The sequence below is a fragment of the Aureobasidium pullulans genome (assembly GCF_000721785.1).
Source record: "Aureobasidium pullulans EXF-150 unplaced genomic scaffold scaffold_10, whole genome shotgun sequence".
Taxonomy (NCBI): domain Eukaryota; kingdom Fungi; phylum Ascomycota; class Dothideomycetes; order Dothideales; family Saccotheciaceae; genus Aureobasidium; species Aureobasidium pullulans.
Genome location: NW_021941030.1, coordinates 738,511 through 752,889, shown reverse-complemented (window position 1 = coordinate 752,889; position 14,379 = coordinate 738,511). Strand labels below are relative to the sequence as shown.

General features: G+C 50.3%; 6 protein-coding genes across 6 annotated transcripts; 4 read left to right on the top strand and 2 right to left on the bottom strand.

The window, feature by feature from the left end:
* Positions 1-363: 363 nt before the first annotated feature.
* M438DRAFT_346105 (phosphatidate cytidylyltransferase) lies at positions 364-2,387 on the bottom strand. The gene is made up of 3 exons (XM_029905596.1): positions 1,976-2,387; positions 879-1,921; positions 364-825 (listed from the first exon to the last, which is right to left on the bottom strand). Exons 1-3 carry the CDS (start codon positions 2,153-2,155, stop codon positions 654-656), a joined length of 1,395 nt encoding a protein of 464 aa, XP_029760211.1. The 5' UTR covers positions 2,156-2,387; the 3' UTR covers positions 364-653.
* Positions 2,388-2,503: 116 nt separating this feature from the next.
* M438DRAFT_297921 (uncharacterized protein) lies at positions 2,504-5,239 on the top strand. The gene is made up of 3 exons (XM_029901969.1): positions 2,504-3,035; positions 3,093-3,674; positions 3,726-5,239. Exons 1-3 carry the CDS (start codon positions 2,532-2,534, stop codon positions 4,971-4,973), a joined length of 2,334 nt encoding a protein of 777 aa, XP_029760210.1. The 5' UTR covers positions 2,504-2,531; the 3' UTR covers positions 4,974-5,239.
* Positions 5,240-5,435: 196 nt separating this feature from the next.
* Positions 5,436-6,481, top strand: M438DRAFT_274564 (eukaryotic translation initiation factor 2 subunit alpha; the record flags this gene model as incomplete). The annotated part of the gene is made up of 3 exons (XM_029900723.1): positions 5,436-5,533; positions 5,594-5,947; positions 6,001-6,481. The coding sequence occupies 3 exons, from the start codon at positions 5,436-5,438 to the stop codon at positions 6,479-6,481; spliced, it is 933 nt and encodes a 310-aa protein (XP_029760209.1).
* A 1,297-nt stretch (positions 6,482-7,778) lies between these two features.
* On the top strand, positions 7,779-8,522 carry M438DRAFT_335736 (uncharacterized protein; the record flags this gene model as incomplete). Its single annotated transcript, XM_029903833.1, has 2 exons — positions 7,779-8,148; positions 8,332-8,522. 2 exons carry the CDS (start codon positions 7,779-7,781, stop codon positions 8,520-8,522), a joined length of 561 nt encoding a protein of 186 aa, XP_029760208.1.
* Positions 8,523-8,660: 138 nt separating this feature from the next.
* M438DRAFT_346102 (voltage-gated potassium channel) lies at positions 8,661-11,891 on the bottom strand. Its single transcript, XM_029905595.1, has 3 exons — positions 11,113-11,891; positions 10,625-10,914; positions 8,661-10,565 (listed from the first exon to the last, which is right to left on the bottom strand). The coding sequence occupies exons 1-3, from the start codon at positions 11,393-11,395 to the stop codon at positions 8,856-8,858; spliced, it is 2,283 nt and encodes a 760-aa protein (XP_029760207.1). The 5' UTR covers positions 11,396-11,891; the 3' UTR covers positions 8,661-8,855.
* A 754-nt stretch (positions 11,892-12,645) lies between these two features.
* M438DRAFT_27170 (amino acid transporter) lies at positions 12,646-14,290 on the top strand. Its single transcript, XM_029900503.1, has 2 exons — positions 12,646-12,818; positions 12,869-14,290. The coding sequence occupies exons 1-2, from the start codon at positions 12,748-12,750 to the stop codon at positions 14,259-14,261; spliced, it is 1,464 nt and encodes a 487-aa protein (XP_029760206.1). The 5' UTR covers positions 12,646-12,747; the 3' UTR covers positions 14,262-14,290.
* Positions 14,291-14,379: the final 89 nt, after the last annotated feature.

Sequence of the window (14,379 nt, the reverse complement as noted above, 5' to 3'; positions counted from 1 at the left end):
TCACTTTCACACGCTCGAAAGGAGGACCGGGTATCGATGTTGGCACCTGCACTTGTTGCAACAAAGAAGTAGGATCTTGGAAGAATGAGGTATTGTTATTGAGCACAAGACGTGTTGGTTTCGAGGCCAAGGTTCGGGTATGATGTGTTGGATGAAAGTCTCGCCAAGTCCTTCAAGTCCAGAGGCATCTACGGCACCGAGAAGTTCTACAGATGGATTTGATCTTGTTGATTGTGAGCCATCGAGAACATTGGCACGTTTGGTGTGTGTGGGTCGAGCTAGAAAATAATTAGACACATCTCACTAGACCGAGACATACGGGATATCTGAGACTTTGAGGCTGGAATAGCTCAAGATATAAGTGCAGCAGAGATGACACGAGGTCAATGTAGCGCAAACATACTGAACTGTACTCGCAAGGCGAGAATGTCTGTCAAGGACAAGAAGCTTGAAGATTGATACGTCGAGTTGCGCAAATTCTACTAAATCTGTTCGTTCTAGAACCACCAAATTCGAAAACAAAAAGAAGAGAAGATCGGCGGTGACACGCTTCAAAAGAAAATCAAAAGGGGTATTTATACATTAAACTGGGGGGAAAGGGAAGAAGGCCAGTTTGTCGTGACTTTTGTGGATGAAGGGGTTTGGCGAGAAATCTATCTCCTGAGTTGCTCACCAAGGTATTCGAGCACCCGGGGGTTGATAATGCCTTGGTTGACGAGATGCTTGCTCAAACCTTTGACGACTTCCATCTGTTGTTCAGGGGTAAGGCCAGTAATGGCGGTCTCGATGACACTGCCAACGGAGGCCTTGTATACGGCGATGAAACTGGAAAGATGTTAGCTGTGCGTCCAGGTCCTCAGATAGAAAGATATACTTGCCTCTGGTAGTACATGTATGCAAAGAAACCCATGATGAACTGACAATCCATGCGGTCGGTCATACCGCCATGTCCGGGAATGGAGTCACCAAAGTCCTTGATGTTGAAAGTACGCTTGAGACCAGACGCGAAGAAGCCACCGAAGGGAGCAATCAACGAAGCAAAGGTAGCGAAGATCATGATGTGGAACTGAACAGGAGCGACAGTGATAGTGGTAGGCAGGTGAGACCAGTTAGGAGGAATAAAGGGAAGCTGGTAAGTGTGGGAGAGGAAGACGGGGTTGACGTCGCACTCAAGACCAGTAAAGATGTTGGCGCCGAGATTGTTGACAGGGCAAATGAAATACTTGGAGCGCATCAAGATGTTGGACAGGCCGAAAGCGAAGATGATAGTGAAAACCCAAGCACCAACGAAACCTTCGACGGTCTTTTTGGGACTGATCTTGATGAGTTGGGTGCGACCAAAGGTGATGCCACAGATGTAGGCGAAGATGTCGTTGGTAATGACAAGAGCGGCCGGGAGGAAGAACCAGATCATGCCCTCGAAGATGTTGTTCATGATGAAATGAGCCTGGACGACAATCAAGTAAAGAGCCATGTGAGTCCAGGCGAACTGCTGGAACTGGAACTTGTAGTGGCCCTTTTCAAGCGAGACGACGAAGAAGACAAAGCCCATAACGTAGAGCATGAAGCTGATGAAACGGTGGTGGGTAGCAAAAGGCAGCAGGACCTTGTCGACCAGAATGATGTGCTTGAAGTAGTAAATGACACTCTCGCCGTACAAGAAGTACATGGTGGATCCAAGGAAGTACCAGTTGAGAGTCTTTGTAAAGCGGAGCTTGCGCGCCCTGCTGGGGACGTTTGAAATGGCGATGACTTCCTTGAAAGAGATGATCTGGATGGCAGTGACGATGATGATGATGTAGATGTGACCGGAGAACATTGCGACGAAGAAGAAGATGATCATGATTAAGGTCCAGATGGTTCTGGTGATGAAGGTCTGCTTCTTCTTTTCATAATCGCTTTGGGGGACGGGCTCCTGAGGCTTCAGAGGATCAGTTAGCTTGGGGGACTTTATGGCAGAACGGCTTGAGCTCGCCTTGTCGTCGTCGGTCCAGGCACCGTCGTAGGACATGTTACGGCTTACTTCGGGCTTTGAGAGCTTTTCGTTCCGGGTAGGACTCGACAAGTCGCTTGCATCCTGGCTATCATTGGATGATCTACTGGGCCTTCTTGCTTCCTTGTGTTGGAACTTGACGTCCTTCTTAGGTTTCGTCATATTGGACAGGGTGTCGCGGTATAGCGATCGGGGAGCAGTCGGACGGGAGGCTGCGGCAGGGTGTACGAGATTTCTAGGGAGGTCGGCGGATCGACGTAAGTGCGACACAGAAGTTGCCGGAGAGATTGGGTCGCGTCGGTGTTATGAGGCGACAGGACAGAAGGGATGGCTAGACAAGCATCCAAGTAGAATGAAGTCGTGTTCGATTTGAAAGAGTTGGCAGCTTCCAGCTCTTGGGCGTGGCAGGGAAGCGGCTGCCAAAGACAAGCAAATGCGTCAGCATGCAGCCATGGCTTGGCGGCATGTGAATGCTCCAAACCTTCGCTCTATGGACTTGCGGCCTCCCATCTGTGACGATGAAACACCATGGCCATCCATGAACAACTCCCATATGGCTACCTTGGACGATGAGCTGGACTTTGACGAAAGCGGCCTTGAGCAATTGCCGCAATCCACTCTGCAAGACCTTGAGTTGAACGCGCTTTCCTCGACTCAACGCGAAGTTGCCGCGTGTAGGCAAGCGCAATACAGACAGACAATCCGCCCTCTCAAATTGACCAGGCCAAGTCTGCCGCCAGTCGCCACTCCTGCTGCAACTACTACCGATTACGATGCCCCAAACTCGCCTGAATCAGACTACGGCCTGGACGACACCATCGATGATGAGGAAGTCCTTGACCTGAACGCCGACACGACCACCTATCAGCCTCAGCTGCAACAGACCTATGCGCAATCCCGAGTTAACAATAGCCGCTACGAGCCATCTGTCAATGACCCCATCGTGCTAGACGATGCTCCAGACATCCATGACCATGTGAATCACGCCCACGACCATGTCCAGCCCACCGACACCACCGCCATCGATGCCCACATTAGAAAGGTATCACTTGCAACTATAACTTCTGTCATCGCACCACTGATCACGTCTTCTCTCTAGCTCGAGGCCGAATTGAATGCTGTCCGCTTGTCTCTGCAAAATGCAAAAGACCAAAATCAGAAACAGGCTGGGGAGTTGTCTACAATCCGCGCCAGGCGTGAGAAAGATGCCAAAGAGCACGAACAGCAATTACAGGCTCTGAACAAGACGCGTGCTGATGATGCTGCAAAGCAAAAGGCCGACTTGGAGGCAAAGAAGAAAGAGATCGAGGCCTACGAGACGAACAACCGTTTCCTAGAGCACGATCTAGCCCAAGCAAGAGACGAGCGCTCCAAGAGAATCAAGCCTACCAGAACTGCCACGGGTAAGCTTACTCGTCAGCCCTCTCAGTCATTACCCTATCGCGATGGCTTCGATGACAACGAGATCGTGACACTGTCTCCTTCAAAGCCGAAGGATAGATCCAAATCTTCTACCCCAAAGGTAGGTGAGAAGCGGAAGAGAAATGCTGCTGTCAGTCCTGCTCCTCAGCTGCAACTCAACCCCCAACCTTCTGTATCGTCCTCGCCTGCTGCCCTCCTGCCCGAGTCGACTCCTGTGATCGAAGATGTGCTTCGACCACAAGATGACTCGCAATTTCAGGTAGGTCTCATTCATGTTACAGCTTCAGCCTTCGGAGCTGACTGTTTATAGCTGATTCGACATTTAATGAATCACCGTCCTTCCAAGTCACGAGAAAGAGTCTTGGAGACGATGAGTCGTCTCTCTTTTCCTTCTTTACCCGGTCAATCCATATCTGGTCTCATAACCGAAGGTCTGTCCCAGTTTGTTGGTGTGGACGAAAACGATGACCTTTCCTGCTTTGCCTGCAGTCTCCTCTCAGACTTGTGGGAGACATGTTTGCGGGACAAGTTCTACACGCCGATATACCTGATACTAGATCTGTATGAGTTTATCCTTGCCAGATCGCTTGGACCTCCAAAGTTCTCGCTCGTCGAGCGCTTCCTTCCGCTTGCGACCAGAACGATAGATCTGGTTGCTGTTCCCCGCGTACGTCTAGTCTCGGGCGCCAAGGTTGATTCTCATCTTCTTGAATGCATAAACGTCGACCAGATCCTGGTCTTGATGCACGGCATGGCATTCGATGCAAGCCTCAACGTCGAGTCGTGTCAGGCATTTTGGAAGAAGATGGAGTTCGAATTCACCCTGATGATGCTGAACCAGAGTCAGCCACTTCCGCAGATTGTTCTAGTACTTCAAATGCTGGGCAGCTCGGTCATGGCCGAGTCGTTCAGCATCGTATTGGATGACCCGGAAAAGCAGTCTACCTTGGAAGGTCATACAATTGATCGCCTCACGACTTTGCTGTTTGAACGACCTGAGGCTCCACCCGGAGAGTCGCCATACGAAGATCATGAAGTTGCTACTCTGCAAATCGAGACGATTCGAGTTCTGAACGGACTAGCTACGACAAAGCATGGGAGTGAAGTGTTGGCTCAACACCGTACAGCCATTGGGCGACTGGTTCGTCTGTTGCACGTTTCGGTAACCAAGCTATATGACCTTCCCCCTACCAAGCATGGTGTTCTTGATGAGGCGGCCAAAGGACCCGAGTTCAGTACAATTCACGAACTCACGTCAAGTCTGATCAATCTGACAGTCAGGTTGATATATCATCTACTGACGAACTACGGCGATACGATCAATCTACGGGAGAAGCTCATGGTGATACCAGGCGGGCATCACAAGTTTTTGGTTTCCTTAACACGACTGGCTTTTTCAGAGCAGCTGGTGTATGAGGCTGGCCTCGACAACGAGGCTCTCGACGCTGCTCATGAAATTTTGGATGGTATCCTGAGTCCGGAGGAAGGCGAAGCTGTCGTGCAAGCGATCGAAACACCTCGTGGCACAACTGGGACAAGGGTGTCTACTTTTGGTTAGATAGCGAAGGCTTGAGGAATCTTGACATGCCGAGCTGTGGTCGAATTGGATGGACAGAATACCGGGCAGGCACCTGATGTTTGGATACAATCAGCTTGCGTATATGCGACTGCTGCAGCTGATAGTTTGCAAAGTCAGAAAAGCACGTCTATAGGAGCGCATGAGTCTGCGAAGAAAAGCAGCAGGACTGACGATTTACGAACAAATAGACAAGATTATGCTCACTGCTCTTCGCTATCACAAGATCAAGACGAATGCAAAGGGTGATGGTGTTGATGATAAAAAGATTGCAAAGCACGTGACTGTCGCGGGGCGGCCCTGACGTTTGTTTCTGGAAAATCGTACAGCGTCGGACGAGTGAATCACAAGCAAAAACGACCACCTCGTCGCCAAATCCCGCCCTCAGCACTACACAACCGTCTGCGCATATCCAAAGACCAGCAGAAGGACAACACCGCCATCATGTCGCTCACAAATTGCCGCTTCTACGAGGAGAAATACCCCGATGTCGACTCGCTCGTCATGGTCAACGTCAGACAGGTCGCCGAGATGGGCGCATAGTGAGTCAACCCTCACAGACAGCATGCGCTACGCCAAACGACTAACACCAAGACCCTCAGTGTCAAGTTGCTCGAGTACGACAACATCGACGGCATGATCTTGCTCAGCGAACTTTCCAGAAGACGTATTCGTTCCATCCAAAAACTTATCCGTGTCGGAAGGAATGAGGTCGTCGTCGTACTCAGAGTCGACAAGGAGAAGGGTTACATTGATTTGTCCAAGCGCAGAGTCTCGCCCGAAGATGTGCTCAAGTGCGAGGACCGCTACAACAAGGCCAAGATGGTCCACTCGATTATGCGCCACGTTGCCGAGAAGACCTCAACACCCATGGAGGACCTGTACAAGAGCATTGGCTGGCCGCTGGATAAGAAGTACGGCTCAAGTCTCGACGCCTTCAGAATCTCGATCTCAAAGTACGCAACCACCACACACCTCTATACATGAACTGTTGACTTACACAACACAGCAAGCAAGTCTGGGACGAGGTCGAGTTCGCCAACAACGTCATCAAGGAGGAGCTGATTTCCTACATCGGCAAGCGTCTGACGCCCCAGCCCACAAAGGTCCGTACCGATATCGAGGTTACCTGCTTCGGCTACGAAGGAATCGACGCCGTCAAGAACGCCCTGCGCCAGGCTGAGGCCCGCAACACCGAAGACACCATGGTCAAGGTCAAGCTCGTTTCTCCTCCCCTTTACGTTCTCACCTCGCAAACTCTCGACAAGACCATCGGTATCACTGTCCTCGAAGAGGCCATCCAGGAGGTCACCAAGAGCATCACCGCAGCCGGCGGTACCTGCTCCGTCAAGATGGCCCCCAAGGCTGTCACCGAGAACGACGATGCCGAGCTCCAAGCCCTCATGGACAAGCGCGAGCGCGAGAACCAGCAAGTCAGCGGAGACGAGGACTCGAGCGACGAGGATGGCATCGTTGCCGTCGACGAGTAGACTCTTCCACCGACCGCGTCTTGAACCTTTTCCCGTACGAGGATCTAGCCATCAATCTTCGCTTCCGGCGTCTGGAGTTTTCGATCGTTGTGCGCATCAAAGTGGAGGAGTACAGCGCAGCATGCACATCGAACATTCGGCTTGGCTTAGACATGGCGTCAATATTTGGGAGTGCCGCAGTGGGGAAAAAGAGACAAACACAGAGGCGGGAGGAGGCATTTATGCTGAACGCCCATTCCATACATGACGAAGGGACTGCCCATGAGAATCGTTGCGATATTAGCGTACGACCCCCAAAAGAATGAAATTTCCTTGCAATATCATGTCGCTTTCACTTTGCAAGAGATGGAAGGAGCGAGCTAGGTGATGCACGACCTGTTGTGCCTGTTTTCGTCCGCCGCATTGATACGAACTACAAAATCTAACAAACCCAGGCAACAAACAAAATGTACTGGTCGAGTTTTCTAAACTTAACCCCGACTTCGACTTCGACCTCGACCTTTGGTGAAGTCGAGTCTGTCAAATCGATCCACGTCGACAAAACATCTCATATAACATAGGATATACGATCTCCACATATTCCCTGGCAGAAACAGCCTTGTGCTATATCGAGAACCCTCGACTCCAAAATTTGAGATCCTCCCGTGTCTCGGGCAGTTGTCTCATCCCTGTTTTTCCCTTCGACTCGCCCACTTGGAAACGCAGCGGGGGGGTTTTTTTTCCCCCGGATCTCAAGTAGGTGCGATGAGGTCTATCTATAGGCTTTCTGGGTGGTGTGGATGCCTCTTTCTGGATATGGATGATTTGGCGACGGCTTTGGTTTTCACTCATGTTGCTGCGGCACCTTCCTGTGTCTAACATGTTCCATGCCCATCGACAGACTCGTCTTCAGCTCGGACTCATCCTCTTTGATGGATGGCGGACAATGCATACACTGACACTGATACTGTGTTCTTTGAATGCTGTGCGACCGGGTATGTGCCCTTGGTGTTGATAGATCCGGTCTTTGTAGGCCATGGTTTCCAAGTCCTCCTCGTGTACCATCCACCTTTCATCCTACATTTTCTTTGTTCCAGACATCTTATACTGTGCAAAACAATACTTAATCTCATGTCCTCCTCTCAAAAACCTCAATCATCAACAGCAAGCTTCTAGAGAAACACCAATACTCAAGCAGTCCCAACAGCTCCACCCTCCTTCCTTCTTTCATTATTCGCTTCTTAACCCAGCCTACTCCATTCTTTCGTTATCTGCTTCTGTGCCCACATCTATCCAGCTAAGTGCCCAAACTAGAGTCATGTCTCCTACTGCCAAAGCTGCTAATAATGGCCATCATTGCCCCAAGGCTCATGGTCGTGAAGGCAACTGTCGTCCCTGGCAAGGCGGCGGTTCGAAGCCTCAACATTGCGTTGCTCATCAGAAAGTCTGCCCTCTTCATCATGAGAAGCACCTCCAGACCGAGCCCTGTCCTACATGCGAGAAGGTCTTGAAGTTCACCGGCTCGCGTCCACCACCCGTTGAGCACCAGCCACGAGACTATAGACCCTCCAATCCTCCGAGCAATCAGCGTAGACCCTCTCAGCCTAGAAACAGAGGTGCTAGGCGTAGTGCTGGTAGTCGTCATGGTCGTGGCGGCAACAAAGGCGGCAATGGCCAGAGTAAAGATGGTAAGAAAAACAAATGAGGGGAGCTGGACTCTCTAGTCACCCACCTATACTACCAATACCTACTACACCACTGACGACCACTCCACACTAACTACCATCCACCACTACCCACTCCCCACCACAAAGAAATATGCCGGTTTGAACAAGCATTCTCGAAGACAACACAGCTGACAACCATCAAAGCCCAGAAACCCACTCGCTCCAAAGATACATCGCCCACAGATCCAAACACCATACGAGCTACCACAACACCAGATCTACAGACCTGGTCAGATCTCTTCTCGAGTCCACTATTCCTTGCTCTTGCCCTTGCCCTTTCTTTTGTTTTGGTCGTTACCGTTATTGGACTCATGAGCTGGACTCGGAGATGGTGATGCTTTTCGAGTGTATGCATGAACATGGATATCGTTGCGATTGTTGGGGGACATTTTTGCTTTTGTACTTCGTTTACGGGCATGGAAAATTGGAATTTGGTGATGTCGTTGGGGTTTTGAGGTGCTGTGGTTGTTGATGGGAGGAGTTTTTTATGTTTTTGGTTTACGGGAGAAAAAGGCACATCTAGCTTTGGATTTACGAATTGATACGGTCCTTGCTCGATGATTCTCGGTTTCCGTATAGTCCTTGCCCTGGTTGCTCATGACCTTACTGCGCAAGAAGATGCGCGGTTGAGCTCGTCAAAGTGTTCATGAAAATCATCTCTATGGTTCTCAAGCTTCCGCAATCTGTTCATCCAGCTCCTGAATATCTAGTGATTGCATCCTCACAATATCATCATCGCGGTCTTTATTCCCGCGGTCCCCACCATAAATCCCTTCCATCTTCCTCACATACCTCGCCATACTCTCACATAATCTGTCCAGCACGAATGCCGCCTCGCTTTGTTGAGCCATTAGTGGACTGTGCTCGCCTATCCAATCCCATTCTATCAGACCATCTTGATCGGCTTCATATCTATTTCCTCCTTCCTCTCTCTCACCTGCAGCGGTGAAACGGATTAGTTGGGTAAATTGCACCCATTCCTCGTATGTGTAGCGACGTGGTGGGTTGTCTTGAAGATCCTTGGCTGTACGCTGGATAGCATGTGCGAGTCTGCGAGCGAGTTCGCCATCACTAGGTGCTTTGCTTCCCTGTTCCTTGGCGAGGTTGTCGATAGTGGGTTCCTCTTCAGCGCCGCCGGTTTCAAAACCTCGTTGCAGGCGATGGCGAGCAGCTTTGCGCTCTTTGTGGGCTTGGATCCAAGGCGCTAGTTGTGGGATCAAGGTGCGCCAGATGCCCGCTTTGGGGAGGATGGTGAAATCGGCTAGGCGGAAAGCGCCTTGGTTGAAACTGTTGACTATTGTGGTCGACATGTCTGCTACCAAGAGTGTCATAGTCGGCACTGCGATCAGACTCCAGACGACGAAGAAGGGACGTCCGGCATTCGACTTTGGAGCTAGATCGCCGTAACCGACAGTCAAAAGAGACACCCAGCAGAGATACAGAGACTGGAAGTAGGTGATTCCCTGTACGCGTCTTTCAGCGATCCAAAAGATAAGAGCTCCAATACACCACAAGATTGCAAAGGCTGCAACTGAAACGCAGAGGCCAGACCATTTCTTCCATTTCAGGGTTGCGCTTTGTATCTTTCGCATGGCGTTGAATCTGTCTTTTTCTTCTCGCAGGAGTAAGAGACGTGGCTTGCGGGCTGGTCGAAGTGCGGTCAAGGGTATTGTTGCGGTACGTTTAAGAACGCTGAAGGCTCCTTGGCTCGGTTCGTCGTCTTTTGACTGTGAGGTATGTTCTGCGAACGCTATACTGCGATTCACCGGATCGAACGGCCTTGATATGGTTGGATGTAGTCCCAGTCCTAGTTGTTCGCGGTCTCTCAGTTCGATAGAGCTAGTGTAAGACCTTCCTATCGTTCGCGTCCGGCTCCTCTCGATGTGCTTCTGGACTATGTTGTCTTCTCCAAGCTCGGCCGCGAACGTCGTAAGACTGGTCACGATCAGACCGAGCATGATGATACCACCAACTGCATACGGCATGATTAGTCCACGACCGATATTGCTAGATGCGTAAAGATCGCCAAAGCCGATTGTCAAGACAGTGACCTGACAGAAGTACAGTGCGTTGACATACGACCAGTTGAAGAGATCCTCTCCATATTTGCTTTCGACCAGCGAGAACACACCAGCGCCTCCAGCAAGCCATACAAAGAACAGCATGGTTTGTAAAATGAGCGTCCGCTGTGAATTTGTGAGGTTAAAACGTTGCGGGTAATGACCGAGGAAGTAGCCAAGCATATTGACCATGAGCAGCATAGAGCATATCAGGTAAAGCACTGCGGCAATGACAGCGTACCAAAAGCCTTGTGTATAGCTCTGCTGTGGCTCTTGAGGGGGTACATATTGATTCATAGAAACCTCAATTCCAATCAACTATAAAAAAAAGTAGGACATCAGTACCTTGTCGAAGATAGTAATCGAAGAAGACTTACAATTCCGGTGGCAGCGTACCACAAAATTATTGTGAATGGAAGCGCGACAATGTATCGAATGCGATTTGTAAAGTTGAAAAGCAAGAATATGTTTCCAGTAAACCCTAGCGCAAGGGAGAATATGTTGAGTGCATAGCACCAATGGGGATCGGAGAAAGTATGTCCATCAAGATCCAGGAGTAGCTCACTTACCCCGTCCCATGGGCAACTAGCTGCGTCGACACCGTCGAGTAAACACATGCGCCATGGGGTGACCAGGGCAGCAATGGATAAAACATTGGCGAGAGGACCTTGAAGAGTCTTGAGTTAGCAGGTGCTATAAGCGACAATGATATCATTCGAATACACCAGTAAGCACATCCATCATGTGTGGCTCAAAAATGCTGCGCTATCCCTTACGACTCGCATACCCCCTTCAACACCATGATATGAAGCGGCCAAGACAAGGCTAGCGGTACATTGTCCAGAATCAACGCATTTACACATACCAATGGTAGCAGCGAGTAGCGGAATTGCTGTGCCGGCGAACCACCAGTCCTGCTCTTGGTCATCGTCCCAAGGCCTCAAGGTAAACTTCCACCATTGTTTGTGCTCTGGTGCTCGTACGAAAGATCTTGTTCTTGATGAGGACTGTCGTCGCAGAGCAGGGCTTTCTGATCCTCTTCCACGCCATGATGGTCTTCTCTCGGATTCCACGTGTTGATTTTTCGAGATGCCGGTACAGTCCGAAGATCTTTCGAAGGCACTAGAGCCACGCTGCTGCTCATTCATATTGAAGCCGGCTAAAGTAGGCCGGGTGTTAATAAGCACTATAAGTGACTGAAATTCGGCATGTTCTCAACAGCTTAGTCGAACCCGAGTAACAATATGGTGGGAATGGTAAATATAGTAGCGTATAACTTCAGATGATCCTGTGACGAGAGCCGAGTAAGATGTCTGCCAGAGAGCGTATTGTAAGACGGCCTTCCAGTGTCGCAAAAGTGTATATGAGTGACTCCAGTCGATAAGTATACCAACGCACAGCGTCGCTACCGATGAGCAGTAAGATAATATTCGCAGTAACCAATGATGAAGAAGGAAATGTAGGGCGCCCTCGGCTGAAGTACGTTTACCGTGTCGCGGCTCGTGGCTTGATTTCATGGAACTTTAACGGCATGTGTCATGAGCAAGTCGCGACTTCCTCTCTGTTACGCTCATGAAAAACAGTTGTACGGAGCGAACAAATACTTGTATCCATCAGACGACATTCTTTGAATCTTATCTTGTCCGAGACAAGCATCTTGATGCAAGTTTGGCGAGTTGAATGTTTATTGTGGCTTGAGGTTGATGGGAAGGATCATCCGACCTCGGCCACAAACGAACGACGGGCCGATGAACGAGTGAGATCACGAAGGGTCCAACCGCAAAGGGAAAAAATAATATATGATGTGACTCCGTTCCCACCAGTCGCTGCTTCCTCTCAACACCGCTTCCTTACATCGTCGTCTAACCTAGCTCTTGCAAAATTGTCACCATGTCCGCCCAACTGAAGCAGCGCGGCAGCGTTGCCGAGCCCAAGAATCCTCTGCAATCCGACTTCACCGAAACCTCGAGCATGGATTCTGACGAGCGCTATTTGGTATGATGAGATTAATCGGAATCTCGAATGGACGAATCAGATGAGTCAAATAAGAGCATCCTCCAAACGCGCATGATGGCCACAGGTGAGTTTGAGGCCAAGAAAGACAATCGGTTCCACAACGACAATTCAGCAACAAAAGTCACTGCACGCGGGCATCTGGTCCTCTCTTTGCTCTTGGGAGCATTGAGATGGTACCAGGTTGAGAAGAACCGCACGAACTTGATCGTCTTCACAGACGCGTAAGGAGATGCAGAGACTATCGAATCGGCCTTTCTTGATTCCCCTTTCCCTTGTCGGAGAACATTTGACCTAATACAGGGCAGAATGCGCTCGGCTACAAGCAAGTGAGTGCAACTGCCAGTAACCATCGTAGATTCGCGATCCTAACATGTTTCTAGTCTTTGCACCGCCAATGGAAGTTCGCAGAGAGTTTCTCCGCCAGCTTTGGTAATGCACACCAAACTCCGTACTATCACACCCTTCTAATGTGATTGTAGCCGCAATGTACGTTATCGGCGGTATTCGCGCAACGTTTTACATTGGTCTTGAAGCCGGAGGTCCCGCGGCCTACTGGTAAGCATCACCCGAGCACTCCTCAGACGTGGAGGTATTGATCGTTCTAGGTCTTCGTATCTGGTCACCATGGTCTTCACCATGATCACTGCCGCCGTCTTGGCCGAGATCTGCTCCGCCCTCCCCGCAGCCGGCTCGATTTACTTCTGGGCTGCTGAAGCTGGAGGTCCCAAGTATGCTCGACTTTTCGGATTTCTAGTCGCCTGGTGGTCCACTACAGCATGGTCAACCTTCGTAGCCTCTCTCTGCCAGAGTACTGCCAACTTTATCCTCTCAGAGCTCCCTGTCTTTGGCGTTACCTCTCTCATCACCGACGTAACCGACGTCAAGTTCCGCGCGGTCCAGTGGATTGTCTCCGAGGGCATTCTCTTCCTCGCAATTGGCATGAATTACCTCAACCCTAAGACGTACAAGTGGATCTTCAGAATTGCGACAGCTCTGATCGTCCTCGACTTCATCCTGAACATCATCTGGTTCCCTATCGCCGTGTCTCAGACCTACGGTTTCCAGTCTGCAAAGTTTGCCTTCACCTCCACGAACAATCTGACTGGTGCTCCTCCTGTTTGGAACTGGATGCTGTCTTACTATGTTACTGCTGGCATTCTTGTTGGATTTGAAGCCTCTGGACACATTTCTGAAGAGACACAAAACGCAAATGTCGTCGCTGCCAAAGGTATCTTCACGTCTGCTCTGGTCTCGGCATTGATGGGATTCCCCATGGTCATCCTCTTCTTGTTCTGCTGCCCCGATCTTAGCGAGTTCAACTTCAACTACCCTCAGCCATTTGTTGGCATCTACGCACAGGCTATGGGTAAAGGAGGTCATCTGGTTATGAACATTGTCTGCATCCTTGGACTTTTCTTCAATACCACTGTTAGCGGTGTTGCGTCATCTCGTTTGATTTGGGCTGTCGCTCGCGATGGCGTCTTGCCGTTCTCTGGATGGATCTCTGCGGTTTCTGCCAACAAAGAGCCGAGGAACGCAGTAACAGTCATGTTGGTGTTCGCCGCGATACTTCTCTGCACCATCCTGCCTTCTGCTACTGCGTTTGCGTCTTTGGTCTCTGCCGCCGGTGTTCCCACCATCACAGGTTATGCCTTGATTTGCTTTGGTCGCACTTTCTTGACTCCAGGAGAGTTCAAAAACGCACCATGGTCTCTGGGACGTTGGTCTCGCCCTCTGAACTTCATCGCTCTCATCTGGAACCTCTATTTGGCTGCAGTTCTGTTCTCCCCTCTTCAGTTCCCTGTCGTTGGCGAGAACTTCAATTACTCTCCTGTCATCTTCGGTGCTATCACCATCTTCGCCCTACTCTCTTGGTGGTTTATGCCCGAGGACCAGTGGCTCCCCGCTGCTCGCCTGGGCAAGGTTCGCATGCTCGAGGAAGAGTTGAACGCAAACAGAACTGGTCGTAGTTCTAGTATCTCGGGCCCCTCATCGTAAGAGATTCATTGCTAGCCCCAAATGACTGGCATGTGATTGGTGAGATCACTGGCAGTCTCAGTGGGGTGGAGAATATTCAGGGAGGCACTCGTTTGCCTCGATCTTTGTATGACAGAAG

Coding starts and splice junctions, on each gene's coding strand:
- M438DRAFT_346105 (XM_029905596.1), bottom strand. CDS start 2,155: ATGACGAAACCTAAGAAGGACGTCAAGTTCCAACACAAGGAAGCAAGA. Junction 1,922..1,975: donor CCTGGACCGACGACGACAAG/GCGAGCTCAAGC, acceptor GATCCTCTGAAG/CCTCAGGAGCCCGTCCCCCA. Junction 826..878: donor GCATACATGTACTACCAGAG/GCAAGTATATCT, acceptor ACATCTTTCCAG/TTTCATCGCCGTATACAAGG.
- M438DRAFT_346102 (XM_029905595.1), bottom strand. CDS start 11,395: ATGAATGAGCAGCAGCGTGGCTCTAGTGCCTTCGAAAGATCTTCGGAC. Junction 10,915..11,112: donor GCTACTCGCTGCTACCATTG/GTATGTGTAAAT, acceptor AGACTCTTCAAG/GTCCTCTCGCCAATGTTTTA. Junction 10,566..10,624: donor GGTACGCTGCCACCGGAATT/GTAAGTCTTCTT, acceptor TTTTTTTTATAG/TTGATTGGAATTGAGGTTTC.
- M438DRAFT_297921 (XM_029901969.1), top strand. CDS start 2,532: ATGAACAACTCCCATATGGCTACCTTGGACGATGAGCTGGACTTTGAC. Junction 3,036..3,092: donor TCGATGCCCACATTAGAAAG/GTATCACTTGCA, acceptor TCTTCTCTCTAG/CTCGAGGCCGAATTGAATGC. Junction 3,675..3,725: donor AAGATGACTCGCAATTTCAG/GTAGGTCTCATT, acceptor GACTGTTTATAG/CTGATTCGACATTTAATGAA.
- M438DRAFT_27170 (XM_029900503.1), top strand. CDS start 12,748: ATGTACGTTATCGGCGGTATTCGCGCAACGTTTTACATTGGTCTTGAA. Junction 12,819..12,868: donor GGAGGTCCCGCGGCCTACTG/GTAAGCATCACC, acceptor TGATCGTTCTAG/GTCTTCGTATCTGGTCACCA.